At 44.7% G+C, this 23,816-nt stretch overlaps 2 protein-coding genes across 8 annotated transcripts in view; one reads left to right on the top strand and one right to left on the bottom strand.

The window, feature by feature from the left end:
• Positions 1 to 22,631, top strand: part of Tbce (tubulin folding cofactor E) — a 27,341-nt gene extending 4,710 nt beyond the window's left edge. The window contains exons 2-17 of one of the 5 annotated variants that reach the window (XM_042686223.1): positions 1,564 to 1,693; positions 4,258 to 4,342; positions 6,147 to 6,183; positions 6,328 to 6,332; positions 9,716 to 9,804; positions 12,454 to 12,553; positions 14,249 to 14,351; positions 15,429 to 15,505; positions 16,160 to 16,255; positions 16,531 to 16,595; positions 16,679 to 16,743; positions 17,031 to 17,183; positions 18,212 to 18,365; positions 19,823 to 19,891; positions 20,677 to 20,736; positions 22,266 to 22,631. In XM_042686223.1, coding sequence (XP_042542157.1) covers positions 1,594 to 1,693; positions 4,258 to 4,342; positions 6,147 to 6,183; positions 6,328 to 6,332; positions 9,716 to 9,804; positions 12,454 to 12,553; positions 14,249 to 14,351; positions 15,429 to 15,505; positions 16,160 to 16,255; positions 16,531 to 16,595; positions 16,679 to 16,743; positions 17,031 to 17,183; positions 18,212 to 18,365; positions 19,823 to 19,891; positions 20,677 to 20,736; positions 22,266 to 22,468 — 1,461 coding nt within the window. In that variant the 5' untranslated portion in view covers positions 1,564 to 1,593 and the 3' untranslated portion in view covers positions 22,469 to 22,631. Of the gene's footprint in view, positions 1 to 1,563; positions 1,694 to 4,257; positions 4,343 to 6,146; positions 6,333 to 9,715; positions 9,805 to 12,453; positions 12,554 to 14,248; positions 14,352 to 15,428; positions 15,506 to 16,159; positions 16,256 to 16,530; positions 16,596 to 16,678; positions 16,744 to 17,030; positions 17,184 to 18,211; positions 18,366 to 19,822; positions 19,892 to 20,676; positions 20,737 to 22,265 lie in introns of those variants that run through there. The other 4 variants (XM_042686222.1, XM_042686221.1, XM_042686225.1 and 1 more) reach the window with 4 other exon arrangements.
• Positions 15,845 to 23,816, bottom strand: part of B3galnt2 (beta-1,3-N-acetylgalactosaminyltransferase 2) — a 31,487-nt gene continuing 23,515 nt past the window's right edge. The window contains exon 12 of one of the 3 annotated variants that reach the window (XM_042686228.1): positions 15,845 to 16,068. In XM_042686228.1, coding sequence (XP_042542162.1) covers positions 16,057 to 16,068 — 12 coding nt within the window. In that variant the 3' untranslated portion in view covers positions 15,845 to 16,056. Of the gene's footprint in view, positions 16,069 to 22,587 lie in introns of those variants that run through there. The other 2 variants (XM_042686226.1, XM_042686227.1) reach the window with 2 other exon arrangements.

Raw genomic sequence — 23,816 nt, 5'->3', positions numbered from 1 at the left:
ATAAGCTGTTTTTTTAAATTTATTTGTGTTTTTTTTTTTGGTCAGTTGTGGGGTTTGAACTCTGGGCCTAGGCACTGTCCCGGAACTTTTCTGCTTAAGGCTAGCATAGTGCTCTACCACTTAAGCCACAGCTCCATTTCCCACTTTTTTTGTTTGTTGTTGTTGTAATTGGAGATAAGATCTTCATGGACTTTCCTGTCCCAGGCTGGCTTTGAACTATGGTCCTTAGATGTCAATCTCCTGAGTAACTAGTTTTGCTAACTTCTGGCCTCAGCCACTGATTACCCTACTCGATGTCCCTGGGAGCTGGTGTTAACATATGTATACCATCATGCTCAGCTTCCTCCCTCTTTGTTTTTCTGTTAGATTTGCTTGCTGAAGAAGCACACTTGTTTGCCTTGTGTCATGCATTGCTCAGTTTTCTGCTTTCCTGTGAAGCTGGAGGGGTCTAGTTGCCTTTCTTGTACAGAAGATAATTTTCTCTCAGCAGCTGAGACACTGGCCCTCCACTCTTTTCACTCAAGGCTGGTGTTCTATTACTTGAGCCACAGCTCTACTTTTTAGCTTTTTGGTAGTTAATTGGAGGTAAGAGTCTCATAGACTTTCTTAGCCTCCTAGAAGCCATTAGGATAGACATGAGCCACCAGTGCCAAAACCTACAGGTACCTTTTTGGTGTCAGGGGTTTGGTTTGGTGCTTTTTGGTTTTTTTTTTTCCCCCTCAAGAGTTTACTTAGTAAAGAAAAAGTAAAGACCACTCAGGAGAGTGAGCAGTGGGATTGGGAAACTGGTTGTCCCTCAGGTACCTTTTGTTTTGTTTTTTGTTTTTATGGTCTATTGTGGAGCCTGAACTCTGGGCCTGAGCACGGTCACTCAAAGCTAGTGCTCTACCACTTGAGCCACAGCACCACTTCCAACTTTTTCTGCTTATGTGGTATTGAGGAATCGAACCCAGGGCCTCATTATGCCAAGACAAGCACTCTACCACTGAGCCCCCCTCAGGTACCTTTTAAGACCTCTTTATTTTTAGGATTCTGATTTTCTGTGTGTTTATTACTTGAATTGTTATGTGTTACTTGTGTTGTTTTCTGTGTCTGAGCAGAGGAAAGTGTTCCATTTGCCTGACTTTTTACCTTTTTCTCTATACTCTAGTCCTCCCTTCTGTTCCCCTTTCAGTAAATGATGGAATAAACCAGTGTGAACTAGTGAGAGTTAAACAACATTTAGTAAATATGTAAATATCAGTGTGTAGCTAGGAAGGTAAAATGAAAATAAAAATATGTGACATAAGATTACTGGGTTCTTCATCGAAACGTAAAGAGTAAATTGGTCAGAATCACTGACCTGGAGAATACTATGTGAAGGTTAAAAAAAAAACAGTCTTTTGAGTGTGGTGGTACCCACCTATGGTCCCAGCTACTATACAGGCTAAGAACAAAGGATCATTAAGCCCAACTTCAAGACTAAGTTGTACAAAATAGTGATGAAAGATCTTGCCTGAAATAAATAAAACAAATATTTTCAAATAATCTAAATTCTCATCAGTGTGGTTTTCCCACCCTTAGATCTCATATTTTAGATCTGGCTGTCTTATAATGAGTGACACTTTGATGTCAGGTGTCATTGGCCGAAGAGTTGAAGTCAATGGAGAACGAGCAACTGTGCGTTTTTCTGGTGTTGTTCCACCTGTGGCAGGTGAGTTAAGGTATTCGTGTGTGTATATGTGTTTTATGTTCACAGATTATAAGGAAGTTGACAATTGTCTTATAATACTTCCTGTATGCAATAGTTTTAGAATAATGGCATCATTTCTATGGTTTTAATTATACATTATATAAGTACTTAGTGTTTCTATTTTATCTTGTCAACCTTAATTTTATTTATATATTTATTTATTTTTGGTGCTGGTCCTGCGATTTAACTCAGGCCTGAGTTTAGTCTCTAAGCCATTTTGCTCAGGCTAGTGCTTTACTACTTGAGTCACAGCTCCACTTTCAGGTTTCTAGTGGTCAATTGAAGATAAGAGTCTTACTAGCTTTCCTGCTTCAGCTGTCTTTAAGTGGTAATCATTTGATCTTAGACTTATAAGTAGTTATAGGTGTGAGCCACTGGTGCTTAGCTTAAAATTCTATTCTAGAGCTAGGTACCAGTGGTTCGGGCCTGTAATCCTAGCTACTCCTGAGCTCTGAGGATCACAGTTGGAAGCCAGCCTAGGCAGGAACATCTGTAAGACTCATCTCTAGTTGTATTACTCAGAAAAGCCCGAAGTGGCCCTGTGGCTTAAGTGGCAGAACACTAGCCTCGAGCAAATGAAGCTCAAGACAGCCCATAGCCCAGAGTTCAAGCCCTAAAACTGCCCCCCCCCCCCAAAAAAAAATATCTATTCTAAGCAAACTTTAACACTTGTCTTTTGGGGAACTCTACCTACCTATGACCTCCCTCTCCTCCTGTTCCTCCCTCTCCATCTCTTCTTCCTCCATCCCTCCTTTCCCCTTTTTCTTTTGACGCTGGTCCTTGGGCATGAACTTGAGGCCTTGTGTTTTTGCTTAGCTTTGTTTCCTTAAGGCTGGTGCTCTACAACTTGGACCACACTTCTATTAATTGATGATAACAGTCTCTTTAGATTTGTCTTACTGCCCCTCCTGGCTTCAAACCTTGATCCTCCTCTTCTGAGTACCTAGTATAGATGTGAACTACTGTGCTTGGCAGGATCTTTCTACAAGATGAAAGCAGAGAGTAGATTATAACATCTATGCATAAGTCTGTGTCATAAGTGCTACAAAGGTGTTGCACAGTGCGAAGATGGCTTCTCACACTGCATACAAATTATGTGAACTGTGTTGTGTGGCCCTTGGTCCACTGTCCGGCTGATCTGTCAAATTCTGCTCTGTTGGTCAAATACTGAGTGATATCCTTCTAACCAGACGATCCTCAGGGCTGCACCCTGTCAGCAGGGAGCAGATAGGAAATCTTGGATATGGTCAGCACAACTCGAGTTGTCCTCAAGATGTCTAGAGAGTCAGCTGCCTCCCTGACTAGTTGACCTGCATTCATGAGTACAGTCCTGCAGTTAGGAGATCAGGGTTATTTTCTCTAGGGCTTTCTGAATCGGCATCTGTGGATAACTTAGTGGTTTTGCCTGGGCTGGCCTTAGACTCTAGTCCTCCAACCTCCACCTCTAGAGTAGCTGGGTCATGTTAACTGATTTTTCATTTTAAGTGTAGATGTTTGCTTTTCCAAAAATTAAACACGTTCATGTAACAGCCTCATAGGACATAAGGAAGATGCCATGTCATTACATGTGGTAATAGTTTGTCCTCAGTGCAGAATTGCATTTCCTCATATGAATACACTCAGTTTATCAGTTCTGTAATTGTTCAGTCCAGTTGTTCTTTTTTTTTGTCGGTCATGGGGACTGAACTCTGGGCTTAGGCGCTGTCCCTGAGCTCTTCAGCTCAAGGCAAGCACTCTACCACTTGAGGCACAGCGCCACTTTTGGTGGTTTATTGGAGATAGGAGTCTCACGGTCTTTCCTGCCTGGGCTGGCTTTGAACCGAAATCCTCAGATCTCAGACTCCTGAGTAGCTAGGATTACAGGCGTGAGCCACCGGTGCCCAGCAAGCATCCAGCAAGTAGATTGTTCTTTTACGATTGCTATAGTACTTAAGTGATAATTCTCAGATAGGTTATATGTACGTAAATAAGCTTTTGACATGAAATATAACCAGAAATGAAAATATTGAATTGTAATGTTACTATGGAGTATCTGTACGCTTAACTGTGATAAAAAAAATTATCAAATACTGTTTAAGAGTCTCTACCAGTTTTTATTCCTGCCAGCATGGGTAGCAGCTAAAGTATTGTTTTTCATTTTCCAGCTACATGTTTGCCATTTTCATGCCCAATTAGGTAGTGACTCCTCTAAGCCCTCCCTCATTATGTGAAATCACAGAGTTTACTCTAGACTGGTGGCCTGCTTCATTTAGCGTGGTATCTTCAGAATTCATCCATGTTTAGTATACTCAATAAGTTGAATTTGCTGTTCTTATTTTTACCATTGTGTACTTTGTGGGCTTTTTTTTTGTGGGCTTTGTGTTTGCTGATTAAAGTTCCATCAGTACAGGTAACTCATTTGTTCCCAAGACTCTCCTCCCCCAATGCTGTGTGTGATGGTGCCCATTGTAATTTGCACCTGCTCACAAAGCTATGGAGCATCTCTACCGCCTTCTGTTACTCATGTGCCTTTCTTGGTCTGCTAGGACTCTGGTTAGGAGTAGAATGGGACAATCCTGAGAGAGGAAAACATGATGGGAGCCACGAAGGGACTGTGTATTTTAAATGCAGGTAACGTTTCCTAATGTGTCATCATGGTTACTCAGTGACGATCATACTCAAGAGTAGAAGAGGGATGGAGAAGAAGAAGCTTGCTGGGCTTGTGGGATGGTTAGGGTTTAGAATTTGGGTATTCTGAAAGATTGATTTTATTTGTAGTTTTACTATTGGTCTTTATAGAATTTTATTCTTATTTTTTTGTTCGTAGTAGGCCTTGAACTCAGAGCCTGGACACTATTCCTGAGCTGTTTTTGGTCAAGGCTAGAGCTCTACCATCTTGAGCCACAGCTCCACTTCCAGTTTTCTGGTAGTTAACTAGAGATAAGAGTTTCACAGCCTTTCCTGCCTGGGTTGGCTTCCAATCGCAATCCTCAGATCTCAGCTTCTCAGCTAGGATTACAGGCATGAGCCACCAGTGCCCAGCTAGAGTTTTGTTGAGCCACCAGCGCCCAGCTAGAGTTTTGTTGTTGTTGTTGTTTAATTTGTTGATGCTATTCATAATTTTCATAATTTTATTGATATTATAGAGGTGGTATACAGAGGGATTACAGTTACATGAGTCAGGTAATGAGTTTTATCCTTTAAAAAATAAAAATCAGAAGCCAGGTGCTGATGGCTCATGGCTGTAATCTTAGCTGAGATCTAAGAATCATAGTTCAAAGCCAGTCATGGCAGGAACATCTGAGACTCTTATCTCCAGTTATCCACTGTGGCTCAAAGTAGTAGAGTGCTAGCCTTGAGCAGAAAGAGATAGACGCAGAGCATGCCCAGCAGCCCTTCATGGAGGTCTTGATGTAGGGACATGGGCTCAGCAGTAATGTTCATGTGCAGACTGCCCACTGTCTTGTCCCATTTCCCCTTGCCATGTCTTCTCATGCAGTCAGGCTGGAGAGACTTGTACTGTCTGCCAGGGGCTTTTTCTTTCATTTCGTTGAAATAGGCTTTTTTTTGGTCAGTTGTGGGGCTTGAACACAGCCCAGGCTCTCAGTTCAAGCCCCACAACTGACCCCAAAAAAATATTGCTACTACCAACAGATGTATTAATTCCCAGCCTTTGACCAAATGTAGACATGATCCCTTTGCCATTTTATATATATATATATATATATATATATATACTGTGTTCCCATTTTTTAAAATATCAACAATATTTTGTTAGTAGGTTTTTATACGTTGAATTTTCAAAGGAGTCCATTGGCCTGGCTTATTCTAGTCCCCATCTGTCTGGGCACTGTGGTGGTTTCCAGCATCCTCAAGTCACGTGAACCCAGGAATGAATGTGATTATATAATCGTACACGCCTACCCTCGTGTCCTTGGATTTGTGTGATTTTTCTGAATTTTTTCCAGTTCTGTGGGAAATACATTCATTAATTAAAGCAGTATATTTTCATCTTTAGCACAATAGCACTCTCTTGTAATCTAATAATATTTTGTTTCCTCTAATGTGAATTAGTCATATTTCTTATCTATTCAAAGAGACTTCCCATACTTGGGTACGCTCATATAACCCTTACATTTAATTATACTAATTATACATTTTTCTCTATTGTATTGCTTTCACTTGTGTGCTGATTTGTCTTTAGTGTGTGTGTGTGCCAGTCCTGGGACTTGAACTCAGGGGCTGAGCACTGTCCCTGAGCTCCTTTTGCTCAAAGCTAGCTCTCTAACACTTGAGCCACAGCTTCACTTCCAGCCTTTTGTGGTCAGTTGGCGATAAGAATCTCTCGGACTTTTCCTGCTCAGGTTGAAGAACATTGCATTTTTGGCCCTGTCTTGTTAGCAAGACAGTATTCCTATGTTAATTTCTTTTCCAGGTACCCAACAGGAGGATCCTTTATTCGTCCAAACAAGGTAAATTTTGGAGTGGACTTTCTCACTGCACTAAAGAAGCGATATGTGCTAGAAGACGGGCCAGAGAATGATGAGAGAGAGCAGGTTGTTAGAATTGGAAGTAAAGCTGTGGAAACTGTTGGTTTTGACTCTATCTTAAAGCAGCAGAGGTAAGTGGTCCAGTGTCTGCTAGGTAGAGAATGGAAACTCCCCTGACAAAACGTGGATGCTTGAGGCTTGTCCTTTTTACACAGTGACTTGAGGAAATGGCTCAAGTGGTGGAGCACCAGTGTTGAACAAAAAAAGCCAAGCGAAACACAAGGCCCTGAGTTCAAGTACAAAAAACATAAAAAAATAAATAAAATAAATATCTAAACTGGGCACTGGTAGCTCACACCTATAATTCAAACTACTCAGAAGGCTGAGATCTTAGGATCACAGTTAGAAAGTCCCTAAGACTCTTATCTCCAATTAACCACCAAAAACCAGAAGTAGCACTGTGGCTCAATGTGGTAGAGCTGTAGGCTTGAGCAGAATTGCTCAGGGACAATGCTCATGCCCCAAGTTCAAGCCCCACAACAGACAAAAAGTAACTTTTTCTATCCAGTGACTTAAAATCAGAGAGATCTCAGGAATAGATTAATTAATATCCTTACTTTAGCACGGGGTTGATGGGGTTTTCTACATGGGACTCAGAACATTGACTTGCCCATATTCACCGCATTGTAACAGAGGCTAATACTCTGGCCCTTTTGTATTGAATGGTGGCATGTCCTGCTTTGTGACAAGCCAGGCATGGCAACATGTGCCAGGGAGGCGACAGGCACCAATCAGCAGGCCATGGTTCTATCCTCTGGCAACTGGGAGATGTGGAACCCTTGGGACCCTTGGCATTCTGAGTTCTATCCTAGACCAAGTGACACAGAAATTCAGACAGGAGCTACAGGATTGCTCTCAGTCAGTTTCTATTCTGAGACTAATAATGGCTTTAAAAAACCTTCTTCATCAGAGCATTCTCTTCCTCTAGAGTGCAGAGTCAGAGTACATGGACCGAGGAACTTGCCAGCTGATTCCAATTTAGCACTGCATGGTGCTGTGGTAGATGACCTGGATGGGGTAGGCTCGGAATGACCCCTGGTGGCTACTGTGGAAAGGAACTTTGTAGCCATTTGATATAGGCCTGCAGTTTTTTAAGGGGAAGGAGGGAGGGTACTGGATTTTGAACTTTAGGTCTTGAGCCACACCTCCATTGTACGTTTTACTTGTTGGTTGGAAATGGAGCTTCACACTTTCCTGCCTGGCATCAAATCACAGTCCTTCAGATCTCAGCCTCCTGAGCAACTAGGATTACAGAAGTGAGCCGCCAGCACCTGGCTGTGATTGTTCTTTAATTATGCAACAATGAGCATTGTTGAGAATTAAGAAAATGCAAATTGACAAAAGGCAGTCACAACTAATTCTAGCTAGAGATAAAACTATTTTACTATTTATCCTACCATTTAATTGGACTTAAAGAACCATGTGCTTCATTGGATTAGAGTTCTTTGTTTCGTTTTTCCATTTAAAATACAAACATTTAAATATCTTCTACAGAGAGGGAGCACATTTTCTCTTTTCTACTTCCTTTCATTTTTTTCATGGAGCTGGGGACATTTTTTTTTTCATATTATTTTCTGTGAGTTCAGTGCATATTAACAAATTACAAGCAGGGCTTCCTTCTCTGGCTTATGAATGATCACATAGCCCTACATTTTCACTGCTTTTGATACTTGGCCAGCACTGTATTGATTAAGAGGATGAGAGAGCTGCATGTTGGCAGGTCAGAACATCTTGGTGAGGGCTGCGTCAGTCAGTTATCACTTCTAGGCTGGCCCTTATCGAGGTGACTCCCAAGATTTTGGTCTGTTGTGACTAACAAGCAAGATTGCAGCTGTCACTTGGGAATTGTAGTCCAAACTGTAGAAGTACTGAAAAATTGCCCAGACTCTCAGGGCATAGTAAGCTTGAGAGCACTAGAATCCTCCTGTTCCTATTTCCTTCATTCCGATGATTAAGTACTAATAAAATGAATTGTTACATGCCAGGCAGTATTTTGCAAAGTTCACAAATGTTAATTTACTAAAAGTGTGTAAAACAAAATTGTAGTGTCAGAAACTTACCATTTGTACTGTCTAAGAGTATAGGTTCAGTAGTGTTAACCATATTCATGTCACATAAACAAACGATTGCACTATCATTTCAATGTTGCAAATTGTAACTTAAACTAAACACTCCCCTCATTCCACTTTCCTCCCAGTCCCAAGCAGCCACTTTTCTGCCTCAGTCTCCACTAGTCTGCCTGCTCCAGGAGCCCCAGAGAGGGCCTGTCACATGTGGCCTTTGGAACTACCCAGTCCCCTTAGCACAGTGCCCTTTTTAAGGCTACACCCTAGACCACGGGATGGATATGCCACCGTTTGCCTGTCCCCTTGTCCATGTGTCTGCCTAGTAGTTATTGTGAGCAGCGTTGCACATGTGCAGAGTGAGGTACAGATTGACCTGACTTGCCAATGCCAAAGGCAGAGTGGTAGGATTGAAGCTTTGCTCCCAATTCTGTGTTCCCATTGTTATTACTTGTTTTCAGATCAGGTCTCTGTGTGGCTTGTGTTGGCCCTCTGCCTTAGCCTCCCCAGTCTGAGAATGCACTGTGGATTCCTTTTGTGAGTACTTAGGAATAGGCACTGTGTGTACTAGTGCACTGAAGCAAGACATGGGGCTGGTCCAGGGTGCCTCCCTGGAGAGACTGTTCACGACTGCCTGTGAGGGACAAGCTGACCCTCAACAGAGGAGTGAACATGGTACATGTGTACAGTAAACTGCTGAGCAGGAAAAGGAATGTTTCACAGCTCCACCACTGCCACAGGGTCTACTGCTGAGAGAAAAGAAAACTTGTAGGAGGCTCTGATATAGAACACTTTTTACATCTAGTTCATAATGTGAAAAAGTGCTCTAATAGTTTAGGGGCATGGAAGTGAGATTAAATAAACAAGCTGGGCCCTGTGGAACTCACTTAGAATCTCAGGTGTGAAGATCAGGAGGCTTGTGGTTTTCAGCCAGCTCAGGAGAAACTGTTAGGGATAGCAGTATGTGCTTGTGACCCCAACTACAGTGGAGGCAGGCCAAGGTCAAAAGATTGTGGTTTGAGGCTAGCTTATGACAAAAACACATGACCCTGTAAGAAAAGAAAACCTAAAAAATGCCGGGGGTATGGCCTCAGTGGTAGGGTGCTGCCTAGCAAGGACAAGGTCCCAGGTTCTAACCCCAGTACTAAAGAAGAAAAAATGAGGTCAACATCCTGTATGGTGGGTGGGGAGAGCAGCTTGTGGCAGGAGCGAGGAGGGTTAAACATGCCAGAATTTATCACTTCTTGTAATGCTTTGCCCCCTCCGTAGAGGCAGGTATTTGTATTTCTGTCAGGTTTCAGTAGCTTTTCTTGTGTGAAGTGCTGGGGTTTAACAAGGCTCATGGGTAGCATCCATGCCTATGTGTACATGTGAACTCTGTTTTCATGCAGTCAGCTGAGCAGGCTGCGGGACATTTCTCTGAGGAAGTGTGCAGTGTGTGGCGCTGGTGAGAAAGGAAGGATTGCCGAAGCATGTCCTAGTATCCTTTTCATGGAGCTTCCTGCAGACCCTTCCCAGTGGGACTAGGGCCAGGCCCTGCTCTCTACTTTCTCCCTACCAGCAACCTAGGGCCCATCCATCCAGGTAAACTAGTGATGATCCCAGGCCCCTCTGCCTGCTTGTGTGACTCACCCTACTGGGTGAGGTATGAAGTAGAAGTTTTTAGATGGAGCTGTCAGGGAGGAGTATCCAACCTGAGCAGGCTACCACAGCCTGGATGATAATTTTATATGACCCTAGTGAGATTGTCAACATCCCTATAGCCCTTGGCAGGGGGAAAAAAAAAAGGATTCCCAAAAGCCTGTTAGGGGGACGCAGCTGTGTCAGAAGTGTGAGGAGCAGAGGATGGAGGATGCCAGCTGTGGCCCTAGACACCCTCTGCCACCAGCCCTCCACCTGACTGAGAAAGAGGGCACCCTGGCTCTGGCTGCCCATGGCCCAGGCCTTCCCTGTGGACATGTGCTTTTACTACTGCTCTAGATGTTTCCCCTTATGGTATTTACGCTGCAGATAAAAATGTCAGCATTGAGTCCTGACCAACTGCCAAGTCTAGTGCAGGCTGCCCAACCTCTGTGTGGCCATTGTGCAAAAGGAAGCAAATTGTGGTCAGCTTTATCTTCATGAGGAGATGCCAGATGAGGTAGCTTTATGTGAAATGCCCTGGCAGTGTGGCACTGAAATTTAGCAGAGCTCCCCTGAGCAGAGCTCCTGTGGTACTGCCCCTGGTGCAGATCCGTCGGTTTGGGTTAAAACTCCAATGGATTTGCATGAGGTGACATAGTTATCTGTTCTGTGCCTGGGTTTTCTTGTGGGAGAGTGGAGTATGGAAGGCAGCACTGGGGACGCAGGCAGCAGAGCTGTTGGTAGAGTGTGGCTGCTCTCTCCTGTCTTGTGCAAGATGTTGCCCGGTGCCCTGGTGCTTCCAGCATAGACTGTCTCCCAGCATGACTGCACCCACGCCTCTCTACTTTTCCAGCTGTTTTTGTTCCATGTCCATATGTGTCTCAAAGCCAGCCCCTTCAGCTGCTTGGTCTTCCCTCAGTAGCTGACAGTTCCAGATGTGCAGGCCCACACTTAATGACACTTGTCTCACCAGGGCTGCTGCATGGACTTCCTAACCCTGGAGCTCTGCCCCGGTCCCTCTAGTAGTCCTAGTAGTTCCCATGGCTGGTGGCTGGCAGGACCCTCTTGATCTAACCTGGTCTTCAGTACCCAGTCAGCCTCTTCCATGCCTTCAGGCACGCTGGAGAGGCCTGACCTTGTCTAGGCTGAACTACTGTGTCCTCCCCAGGTCTGCTTCCCTCAGCTGACCCCAGCTCCCTTCAGTTCTCTGCTCACAGAAAGTCTTGTGAGGGGGGCTGGTTCTCCCAGAGGGCAAACTGTCCACACCCCTTCCCTGGACCCTGCCATACCCTGTCCCGCCCACAGGCCTGTCCTAGTCGGGTAAATGGGCCTGTTTGTTCATGTCTGTCCTGTTGGAGTGGCCCTTCACTTGGGGACTGTGCAAGCTGTTCTGTCTCTCTAGAAGGACTTTGAAATGCAGTGTCTCCCACTGACCCCCTCCCAGGCACCACAGGGCCAAGCCTCCAGTGGAGCACTCAGAATCCTTTCCCCAGAAACAAGTGTCCCCAGGCTCCCTGGGGAGAAGGCTTACCAGGCACACATACCTTAGGTGTTCTCCAGTGCTGCAAGGTGTTTAATACATCAGCTTGAGCCACTCCTCACTTCCGCTTGCCTTTGATAAACCATGTTTTTTTGTTTTTTTTTTTTATTGTAAAGACACTGTACAAAGAGGTTACAGTTTAAACTGGTTTTTATAATGCCTTTGGCTCTGGTGTGTGTGTGTGTGTGTCCATCTGTCCTGGGGCTTGAACTCTGGGCCTGGGTACTCTCCCTTAGCCTTTTTGCTCAATGGTGTGTGTGTGTGCGTGTGTGCGTGCGTGCGTGCGTGCGTGTGCGTGCGCGCGCACCTGGGTACTCTCCCTTAGCCTTTTTGCTCAATGGGGTGTGGGGTGTGTGTGTGTGTGTCTGGGCCTGGGTACTCTCCCTTAGCCTTTTTGCTCAATGGGGTGTGTGTGTGTGTGTGTGTGTGTGTGTGTGTCCGTCCGTCCGTCCGTCTGTCCCCGGGCTTAGCCTTTTTGCTGAATGCTAGCACTCTGCCACTTTAACACACCTCCACTTTAGGCGTTTGGGTGGTTAACTGGAGATAAGAATCTCACAGACTTTCCTGCCCAGGCTGGCTTTGAACCGTGATTCTTGTGTCAGCTTCCTGAGTAGGGTTTGTAAGCATCAGCCACCAACGTCACACTGACAATGAATTTTTATTGTTGTTGTTCTGAATGAACAGTAGATAACTGGTTGTTGTTCTGGTGTTAGGGATGTAGCCTAGGGCTTTGCACCCAACTAGGCAAGCCCTCTCCCACTGAGCTACCACCCCAGCCCAACAACTGGACAGCTGAAAAGATAAAAGTAGTATATGTTCATGAAAAGCGGATGTAAACTGAAAAGTTTAAAATCCTAGCTGGGACAGGCACCAAAACAACAACAAAATCCATGTTCCAGAATTAGGAAGCAATTATTTTTGTTTTCCATGAATGGTTTCAAATCATTTCTTAACCTGTGCTTTTAGATATTAGGGAAGTGGATTTGTCTCAGAACCTATTATCATCCTGGGATGAAGTGACTCAAATTGCTGGTGAGCTGGCACTTCTGGAGGCTCTTAACCTCAGGTATGAACTTGGTCTGCTTGCTTGTCACAGAGTAGACCCTCTCAGGTTCGATGGGATAACCACTGGGCTAAGTTGCTGCCTGGTGGGTTCAAAGCTCAGATTCACAGTACTTCAAGGGCCGCACACTGATGGTTATGTTTAGACAGTCACAGAAGCATCATTTTGGGAATGCACCTGTGTGTCCAGACAGGGGCAAGGCACATGGTGTCTCGAGCCTGTGAATAGTGAAAGGTAGAACACTGGCAGTGCTACGGTAGGTAGTCCAGGAGAGAAGATATACACAGTGAGAAGTGCTTGTAGTTTCATTGAAATACTTTTAATTTAAATTTCCTAAGTATTTGCCTTTGCCTCTTTTACTAACATCAGTTTCTCAGGCTTTTCTGAACTTTGTTTTGTGTTTATGTGCTGGTCCTAGAGCTTATATACTCAGGATCTAGGCACTGTCCCTGAGCATTTTTGCTCAAGGCTAACACTCTACCACCACTGGAACTAGTTAGTTCCACTTCCAGCTTTTTGGTATTTAATTGGAAATAAAGAGTTTCATGGATTTTCCTGCCCAGCTGGCTTTGAACTGCGGTCCTCAGATCTTGGCCTCCTAAGTAGCTAGGAATACAGCACTCAGACTTTCCTGGACATCTGTTTAATCTCAGAATGTTAACTTTCCAAGTGCTCAGCACTCCCCTTTCTTTACTTTTTGGTGGTGCTTGGATGGAACCCGGGACCTTACACTGCTAGGCAAGTGCTGCACCACTGAGCTCCATTTTTCATTTCTGTCTCTTTCTTGTAGACAGGCTGGTTTGGAATTCGCAGTCTTGCTTCAGCCTCTCCTGAGTGCTGGGGGTTGTAGCCATGTGTACTCCCTGGCTCCCCTTTCGTTCTTAAACCAATTTCACATAATTTCTGTGACAGTAGTCAGATCTAAACAAATATGGCCCCAAACAGAGCTAATGTGCTTAAACCGATGTTGGTGTTTGCTTGTTAGAAATGTGGGCTAATGTTTTTTAATGGTATTTTAAAGTGACTGTGAAGATCAAATCTGTGGTGAGACTCTCAAGAGAACTTGAGGGTGCCCTTTCACCAACTTTTTTTTTTTTTTTGCCAGTCTGGGGCTTGAATTCAATGTCTGAGCACTCTCCCTGTGCTTCTTTTGCTCTACCACTTGAGCCACAGCACAGTACTGAAGAATTGAACCCAGGGCTTCATGGGTGCTAGACAAGCATTCTACCACTAAGCCACATCCCCAGCCCCTTTCATTCACTCTTAACAGCACTAGGACTGACTGACTAGGGAGGCAGAATTATAGCCCACACGTAGCTCTCAGTAAGACATCTGATGCTGAGGTTTCATCTTACAGTGTCGGGAGCCACACCCAGCCAGGTCCATGCCACTCACATGGGGCCAAACCCGGGAAGACTGTTGTGCAGGGTCAGATGCCAAACAGTACAGATGGACTCATTTTGACTCCCTTTGGTTGATAAAATTCCTCTTCGTTTATGGTGCTAGGAGATGGATCCCAGGGCCTTGCATAGACCAGGCTGGCATCCACCACTGAGCCCGCTCCCCAGCCCTAGGATTGCACCTGAGGTGAAAACACACCAAATTCTTCATATGAAATCTAATGGTTGCTTTCCAAGGCTGGCTGCGTTCTGACTACTGTATAGTAATAAGCACCTCTTATCTTCTTTTTCTTCACAGTGAAAATAAACTACAGTTTCCCTCTGACTCACTGTCTCTAACTGGAACATTTTCTACACTGAAAGTTTTAGTTCTCAATCAAACAGGAATAACATGGGCTGAGGTAATCACATTTCTTTGGTTTATCACACAGTAACGAGCAATTTAAATTTTTTAAATAAGGAATTAAAGCATAACTGTGATTTTATTTTAATCACCCTATTATCCAAACAACTGTATTCCTTAAACAGCTTGCCAGAAAGGAGTTAAAAGTGTCATTGTAGTTAAGTAGATTTTTGGGGGGTAGGATTGGGATTTCAACCTGGCCTCCTCATGTGGGCTGGGCAGGTGCTCTGCCACTTGAGCAGACCCCCAGCCTTAAGTGGAGCTTTCTGTCTCAGAATCCACGTTCTTCTCTCCCTCCGTTCATTTGAATTTCTTTTGGGGTCTTGAATGACATTGGGTCATGAGGAGAGGAGATGCTGCATCTTTAAAGGCAACAGCCTTAGCTATTGATAAATAGCTCAGGCTAATGTTCTCAGGCAGAGGACAAACAGCAGAGCTGCTCACCTTTTCTGTGAAAAGGCCTGCTTCTTGAGAGCTGGGCTCTGGAGTGGACTCATGGATCCTCGGCACAGCCTCCTGTACTTCTATCCCGCACCTTCTCTGACTAGGGCTTTACCACCTCCATGCCCCCAGAGTGTGCTTCCAAGCTGGGCACTGCTGTCTCACCTATAATCCTAGCTACTCAGAAGGCTGAGATCAGAGGATCTCAGTTCAAAGCCAGCCTGGGCAAGAGTCTGTGAGACTCTTATCTCCAGTTAACCACCAGAAAAGTGGAAGTGGTGCTGTGGCTCAAGTGGTAGAGCACTAGCCTTGAGCTGAAGAACTCAGGGATAGCATCCAGGGCCAGAGTTCAAGCCCCACGACCAACCAAATAAAAAGCTGGATTGGAGGGGTTCAGAACCAGCTGTGATCAAGCAAGTTGAGCAAGTGCAAGATCCTAGGTTCAAACTCTCATAATGCCCCCCCCCCCCCCAAAATGCATTCCCTTTACCATTGTTCCACCACCATTTGGCCTAAACAGCCTGTGTGACTGTGTCCCCAAGGCACTTTATTCTGAAAGAGTAACAAAGGGAAGGATTGCCTATAGAGCTCTTGCAGTGAGGACATTAACCTTGAACTCCCATTTCCTCCCCAGGTGCTTTGGTGTGCCCCAGAGTGGCCAGTCCTCCAGGAATTGTACCTAGCCTCCAATGGTATCTCCATCTCAGAAAGGTGATGGGGCTACTCACATGATGGGGGTCATACTTCTTGTCACCTCTGGTTAAATCTAACACTAGCTAGCTTCTGGGAGGACAGGCCTTGCATTCAATGGAGTCAGACTGTAGACTGTCAACTGGAACACTAATAAAGGAAACCAGGTAGGAGAGACAAATAGGAAGATGGTCTAAATTAAGTTTTGAATTTTATTACTTTTCATAAACATCTGACTTCTGTTTCTAAATGGAAGTTCGTTCACCAGATACATAAAATGTGTTCTCTAAAATGAATTACATGTTTCTTCATCTGCTCTTTTGTTAATACATATTTAAATTACTAGGGAGTCTAATTAGATCTTGTGGTGCAGAACAGTTTTATTACATAGGTAAATGCAAGTATTTCTCCAATTAAACTTTGGGATAGTTGTGGGTTCACATGCAGTTATAAGAAAGAATACACAGAGATCAATCACCATTCCTCAGTTTCCCAATCAGGTCCAAGTACACATCTGTGGTCCAGTAGCATCCTGACTGAGCTCAGAGCATCTCCTTTACCACATGGGTCCTTCAGACCTGTCCCTGTGGTCAGAAACGGGGGAATGGGAAGTAGGACTGAAGCTTTGAGAACAAGTGAAATTAATTTGAGTGGAAACTCTTATTTCCCAAACAGACCGACCGATGTGCTGCAGACAGTCAAATTATTAGACCTTTCCTCAAATCCAAATATCGATGAAAACCAGCTATTCCTCATAGCCTACCTGCCCAGGTAACTGGCTTGTACATTGTGGCCGACATGTGATGGTAATATAATTCCTGAACTGAGTGGTGCCCTTTGGAGAATTTTAAAGTTCACTTATACAGCATGGACTTAGTACATAATTTGAAGGATGGAGATTTGATGCTGGTGGCAGTGCCAACGCCTTCACATAAACTTGGGGTCTATGAGTTGTTTAGCCTGACCCAACAGTAGGCTCCAGATGACTAGAAGGACACCAGAACAGGTCCTGTCTATGTAATCAAATTTAACACTTTTGATTTCAGATTAGAACAATTGATCCTTTCCAACATTGGACTCTCTTCTTTACATTTTCCGGATGCTGGAATTGGTATGAACATCAGAGAACTCCCCTTTCTGTTATGCTTGAACTATTTTACTTCTGCAGTGTGTAACTTAACTCTATTTTTTTAGGGGGTAAAACATCAATGTTCCCAGCCTTGCAGTACCTGGTGGTAAATGACAATCAGATATCCCAAGTAAGAACTGCCTCGGGGCAGGCAAGCTTGAAGGTTTCTTCTGAGAAAGATTGAAGGGTGATGCTTCCTGAATCTTCTCAAAAGTGAAAATTGTTGTGCAAGAAGTTATCTTAAAGACCACCATTCCTGCCAGTGGCAGAGCGAAGTCTTTCTTCTGGTGGGGTGCTGGGGTGTGATGCCGTGGTGCCTTGTGTTGGAAGTGGGGACTTGGGCTTTTCTGTGGTTCAGGGAATCTGGAAAGGATGGCCTGACATGTTTTCCTTTTCTTTGCCTTTGTGGGGCTTCAGTGGGCATTTATCAATGAGCTCGATAAGTTGCAGAGCCTGCACGCCTTGTCCTGCATCAGAAACCCCTTGATTGAAGGAAGCAAAGAGGCGCAGAACACACGCCAGCTAATCATTGCCAAAATTGCTCAGCTGAAATCCCTGAACAAATGTCAGGTGAGGCCTCTTTTTTTTTTTTTTTGGTCGGCCGTGGGGCTTGAACTCTGGGCCTGGGCGCTGTCCCTCAGCTCTTCAGCTCAAGGCGAGTGCTCTACCACTTGAGCTACAGCACCACTTCCGGTTTTCTGGTGGTTTATTGGAGATAGGAGTCTCACGGTCTCTCCTGCCCGGGCTGGCTTTGAACCGCGATCCTCAGATCTCAGCCTCCTGAGTAGCTAGGATTACAGGTGTGAGCCACCAGCGCCTGGCAAGTGAGGCCTCTTTTGAGATAGGATCTTGCTCTGTTTATTCAGACTAGCCTCAGATTGCTCCTCTGCAATCCTCCTGACCCAGCCACACAAGTAGCTGGGATCACAGATGTACATCACCACTCAGATTATTGAGTGAGATGGTATTTCACTAACTTTTTATCTGGGCTGGCCCCATACCATGAGCTAATCAATCTCTGCTTCCTAAGTAACCACGATTACAAACACAAGCCTGGCTAGATCTTTTCCAGATTAGAAAATGGATGGGTTAAAGCTACAAAATGATAGTGGACCTTGCAGAAGGTATCAGATGTGTCTGTCTGTCAAAGGGTAAAATATTAGCCTTATGTGTTTTGCTTATGTGTGTCCCAGTCCTACAGAAAAAGATTAAATATGGCAGTGCCAGAAAGAACTCTCCCTGCTGCCCTCTGACAAAGGGACAAGGGGCTCTAGCACACTGTCCTCTTCTTGGGGCAGTGAAGGGAGAGAACAGACTCTGCTTAAGAGTAGGAAGGCCGTGCCTGGCAGGCGCTGTGGTTCTCATCAGCTTCTCCCGGCCCCTAGATCGCAGCCTTGAGACCCCACATCATCCAGCAATGCTCAGTGGACAATACTCTCAGGTAGAGAAGGGTAAACTGCAGTGTTAAAGGGACAGGAGCAAGTGTGATGACCTCCCCTCAGATTATGCAAAAGCAGAAGATGGTCAGGGCACAAAACACAGCAGCTTGCTAGAAAAAGGCTATTCCACAGACTTGTTTTTCTGTCACATGAACATAGATTTTCCCAGAGGAACGACGTGGAGCAGAGCTGGATTATCAGAAGGCTTTTGGAAATGAGTGGAAAAAAGCTGGTGGACACCAGGATCCAGACAGAAACAGACCAAATGAAGAATTTCTTGCTGCCCACCCTAGATTCCAGCTTCTCTGTGACAGTAAGTCCATGACAGCCTTCCAGGTGGGCCATTTGCTTCTCTCCCTGTACTCACCTAAATGGATTGGGGCTGCTTCCCACTGAGTGCAGGCAGCTAGCAAGTGTCTCTCTCCAGGAGACTGCTGAGGGATCTGAAAGGAGTTTTGTCCCTGAGTAGGGCAAGCAGTTAAGCCTTTGCTCACCTCAGCTATGGGGTTCTACTTGGGGTTGGGGAGCACACACTGTGTCTCCAGCGCTCCCTGCATCATGCTGATGCACCCAGGTGAGGGTCTAGTGATGATGTGGGTCTGCCTTGTGCTCCTCCTCTTCCCAGTTTGGCACGTGCTGTGCATGCTGCATCCTCCTCATCTGCCACCTGGTTCTTTGGGCTTCGCAGCTAAGAATTCTTGTGTCCGTGTCCTGATAATTCTATCCACTGGCCCCATTTTAGCCCTATGCAGCTTTCCCTTTTATATATTTCCTAATGGAAGCTTGCTGTATAAATGCTTCTCTGAGGAAGGAAAGTCACCTGTAGGAATTGCATTCATATTTACCCCATCAGTTGTCCTAGTTTCCTGGCCACTCTAGGTGAATTTTCCATCGCAGGGGTGGGAAGGAAAGTTCTAAGGTAGCAGCTTGGATGTCAGCATCTTGCTGCTGAGTGCCAGGGACAGAAGCAGTACTGGGGCTCAGTGTCCCCATTCCCCACACCTCTCACTATAACACTCTTGGTTCCTGTTAACCCACAGCAGCCTTGACCCACATATGACATGAAGAATTGCAGACAAGAAAACTTGATTATGTTTTAAATCATATCTCAATGAAGCAATGTAGGGAACAAATTCTTTGTTCCAAGTATCCACACTATGTGCCATCTGCCATGAGGCTTCAGGTGCTGCCCCCTCACAGCTACAGTATCCCAGGGCCTTTGCACATGCCCACAAGGGACTAAGGTGATGTCTATTAGGATGTATTGTGAAAAGTGCTCTATTGACTTCTTGTTCGTTTATAAATTAAATGGTCATAGGTATGTCCATGTAGAAAACAAGCCTCTATTGGTCTGGTTCTCGAGATCTTGATGGGTCCCACAGATGAGAACACTGTACAGCATTTCCAGAAAAGGCAGTGGACCAAGTGACCAGTCTTGGCACTCAATCATGAGGCTAAACTGGGCAGAGGTGTCCAAAGGGGAGGGATCTGTTTCCTACACCAAGCCTCTGAGTAAACATTTGAGGTGTCCGCAAGCGCCTTGCTTTGTGGGGCTGGCTGAAGTTGGGATACACAGTGAGGTGGGTTGAAGGAGATGGGGTGTCTTCCCTCGGCCCCTGAGTAGAACACTGCTGATGGCAGCATGGCAGAGCAACTGTGGCCAGGCTTGTGCTAGCAAAGGAGAAGGTGCTGTGGACGCTGATCTATGTTTATTGTTTCCCTTTGGGGACACTGGTCTTTATTCACCCCTTCTTATCTTTTCTGCAATAGAATATGGCACACCTGAAGATGGGGAACTCAAAGTACAACAGCCGTTCATGCTCAAAAATCAGCTACTCAGTAAGAACCCAGATTCTCATACAGCGTGTGTATTTGCACTTATATGCTAATGCACTAGCAGCAGCTTGGTCGATCGTATGCATCTCAAGGAGAGTGGCAAAGATATGAACTTTTCAGTATCTATCAAATTCTTACACTTAGTATTTTTGTAACTCCCAGGCTAAACTCGTTTAATGGTGTCACCAATGTTGGAGGTGCATGAGTTGTGAACTGCACTCATTTGCAAATTTGTGATTTTTCTTAAACCCACTTACAATTGAGGGCATACTGAAAGAGAAAGGGAAAACAGTACAATGTTGGCCTGGTTGTTTTGTAAGTCATGTAACTTGAACTCAGGGATTGGGCTCTGTCACTGAGCTTTTATGTTCAATGCTAGTGCTCTACCACTTTGAATCCCAGTTCTGTTTTGTTTGGGGGGTACTTGATTGGAAATAAGAGTCTCACATGCTGGCTTCAAACCGCTATCCTCAGATCTCAGCCTACTGAGTACCTAGGATATTATGGGCATGAGCCACCAGCGCCAGGCAGACTAGTTTTTGTTATAAATAAACTAAGTTGGGGGGGAATTGGTGTTTTGTTGGTTGTGGGGTTTGAACTCAGAGCCTGGGCACTGTCTCTGAGCTCTTCAGTTCAAGGTGTGCTCTACCACTTCAGCCATAGTACCACTTCAGCTGTTTCTGTTTATGTGGTGCTGAGGAGTTGAATCCAGGACCTCATGCATGTAAGGCAAGCACTCTACCACTGGGCCACCTTCCCGGCCCCTTGTCTTGCTTTTTCTCTTAAAGCACTGAAGATAAAATATCCAAGTCAGCTTGACCAGCAAGTTCTGGAAAAGCGACTGCCAGGTAAGAATGAACCTGTCTTTACTTTCCTCATAGCTGTGGGTCACAGGCCTAAGGAGTCAGCTGGAGCTAAAGCATTCATTTGTATCTAAAATCGTGGCTCTTAGAACCCACTGCTGTCACTAACCCATCATCAGTCATGCCACTTCCCAGCCCTCGAGAACTCAGCTCTCCTGGGTCTTGGTCACATGCACTAGGAAAATTTCTATTAAATTAGAAGTCCCCACCCCAACATGTGATTATAGAGGGCCGTCTAAGCCTCCTGCAGGTTGCCACCCTGGGGTTTAGGCAGAGATTGTAGTCCTCCCTTTGAGGTCTTTCTGTGTATTTTTAAGAGACAAACCTGAGTGCACTAAACGGCCAGCCAGTGGGCAGGATGACTTCCTATATTCAGTTCCTACTGTCCTTAAACATCCTACACAGATGTTTTTAATGGACACACTGAAATGGTCTCCCTTGGTGGACTGGGTATGGTGATTCATGCTTGTAATCTTTGCTATTCAGGAGGCTAGAAATCGAGATGATCATGATTCAAGGTCAGCCTAGACACAAAGTTCCCAAGACCCCATTTCAACCAATCAAGTTAGGCTTAGTGGCAAGTGTCTGTCATCTATATGGGGAAACATAGATAGGAGGATCACAGTCCATGCTGGCCTAGGCAAAGAGACATGTACTTCCTCCCAGGAGCATAGAACACAGGCTTGGAAACATGTAATTTTGGCTTTAGGCACACAGGTAGATACAAAGACAAATAATGTTAAGATGTCATGTTACTATACAATTTAGATGCTGGCACATATGAGGAATATGCCATTTCCCACAGGTGTACAAGGCTTAGCCCCTCACTTGCCACCCTCCAAATAAATGAGAGCAAAGTAGAATGAAATTCCTACAAAGTTTCTATATATCCAGTATACAAACAAGGGCAGTTTTTATTCTAAAATAAACATTTATTTATCACAAGTTCCATAAAAGCACAGCTTTTTACAAAAATGATTTGGTAGAAAAATATTTTACTCCATTGCGGTATTTGTGGGTACACCACACTATCACTGTACCTCCAGCTAAAGCTTCAACAAAACTAACTTTTATGAAAATATCCACTATCTACTGCAACCTATCTTTGGAAAGACATTCTAGCGTGTTCTGAACAGGCCAAAGCATTTGCTTGTTGGTTTCACTCCCAGGGCTGGTGGTTGTGTTGTATGTGTGTGTCACAGGGCTGCTTACAGCAGTGGCAGGAAGGTGGGGATGAGGGGGGCCCTGCCATCTCTCTTAGTCCACGTTGTTATCTTAGAGGGGAAGCTGAGGCTGGAGACTGTCCTTGGGCTCTGAGCCCCCTCCGACTTGCTGTATATGCTGCTGAGCAAGTAGGGTACCACTCCTTTTCTGTGCCACTGGGGTCAGACATTGGCTCCATTTCAAATGACACACAAGGAGGGGAAGACTCAGCCTTCCCTACTCCCTTCCCTCACTGCACTGCCCTGTCCTCTCATGAGCTGGTTGACAGCTGTTTTATTTTCCCTTGACAGACTCCATGACAGTCCAAAAGGTGAAGGGACTACTCTCACGGCTTCTCAAGGTTCCTGTGTCAGATATTCTGTTGTCATATGAGAGTCTCAAAGTAAGTTCCCAGCGACAAGTCCCCTCAACAGTGTGGCATGTAGAACATGCCTTGTCAGCACTTATTCACACTCACTTGGTTCTAATTTTAGATGCCGGGCAGAGAAATTGAACTACAAAATGACCTAAAGCCATTACAGTTTTATTCTTTGGAAAATGGAGATTGTCTATTAGTGCGATGGTAACGACCAATGGTGGATAGACTGATGGGCCCACTGAAAAACCATATCTAGGCTTGTATATATAATAGCAATAATAAAGGCTTTGACTAATGACTTTCTGATCTTATATAGCTCATTATGGGAAGACTTAAATACTAAAAAAGCTTGCTAGTTGAATGAGTATAGACATCATAGGGTCTGTCATAAGACTAGTTTCAATGGAATTCCTATTGGGACTGCTATCTTCTCAGTTACTAATAAATCAAGCTGGTTAGTGGGGAGACAGGCTCTCCTCTGGGTGTATGCCTTCTATTTTTAGAGTACTTAAAAAGTTAGTCATACTTTGCCTCATAGTTATACCTCAACCTGAGCATATCCTCTGCAGAAGATCACCTGACTAATCATTTTAAACCATTATTAGGCAATGATAGGAGGGAAGCAAAAGGATTGACTCCAAGTGTCTGCCATTTAGAAATCTCCACGGCACTAAACCCTGAGAGATGTTTTATTCACATTCACAAAAAATTCAGTGTTCAATACAAGTGCTAATCATATGGTCTTCAGGATCTGGATTAAATGGCAAAAGGGAACTTGATTTAATCATATAAAAATGGACATATTTAAAAAAAGGTTGCCCACTCAGTCAGATCCTCCAAGTCTGACATCATTTCCAGGAACCTCAAACTTTGGTTTAAGTGACCACTGCTCACACAGCATTTTTTTTATTTTTTAAGTCTGCACTTGCTCTCATTAAGCTATTTCTACAACCCAAATTGAGATTCAAACTGAGTTACTAATAAAAATTTCTGAACTAGGCCATGTTTTAACAAAGTAATCATGATGGATTTCTAATTAGAGACAGTGCATCAGGACTTAGAAATATTTCTCCTTTTATAAAAAATTTGGTATCTTTTAAATCTTTCAATATATAAGTAAAAACTTTTTTTATGCTACAGTATGAATTGACTTTAAGGAGATTTGTGCAAACATTAAGACACATCACATTGCTTACAGGTTAAAGTGCCGGCCAAGAACCATCTAGAAAGACTATTATTTTCCTATTGCCAAACATTGGGCTTTTCCTTCTGACTTCAAGGTGGCAATCCTGGTGCCCTGTCCTTAGCCGCTGCCCGCTGACTCGCTGCACCGGGCATCACACTGGCAGGGGTCACCGCAGCGCTCCTTCAGCTCCCACAGTGCCCTCAGCTCCCGTGGCGAGTACTGAGGGGAGGACAGCATGCCCGTCTCACATGTCTTCTCACACAGCCACAGGCTGTCCTAGGGGGAGACAGCGCGTGC

The sequence above is a fragment of the Dipodomys spectabilis genome, unplaced genomic scaffold, assembly GCF_019054845.1.
Source record: "Dipodomys spectabilis isolate Male_0828 unplaced genomic scaffold, ASM1905484v1 ptg000096l, whole genome shotgun sequence".
Lineage (NCBI taxonomy): Eukaryota > Metazoa > Chordata > Mammalia > Rodentia > Heteromyidae > Dipodomys > Dipodomys spectabilis.
This window is presented reverse-complemented; position numbering and strand designations above follow the sequence as displayed.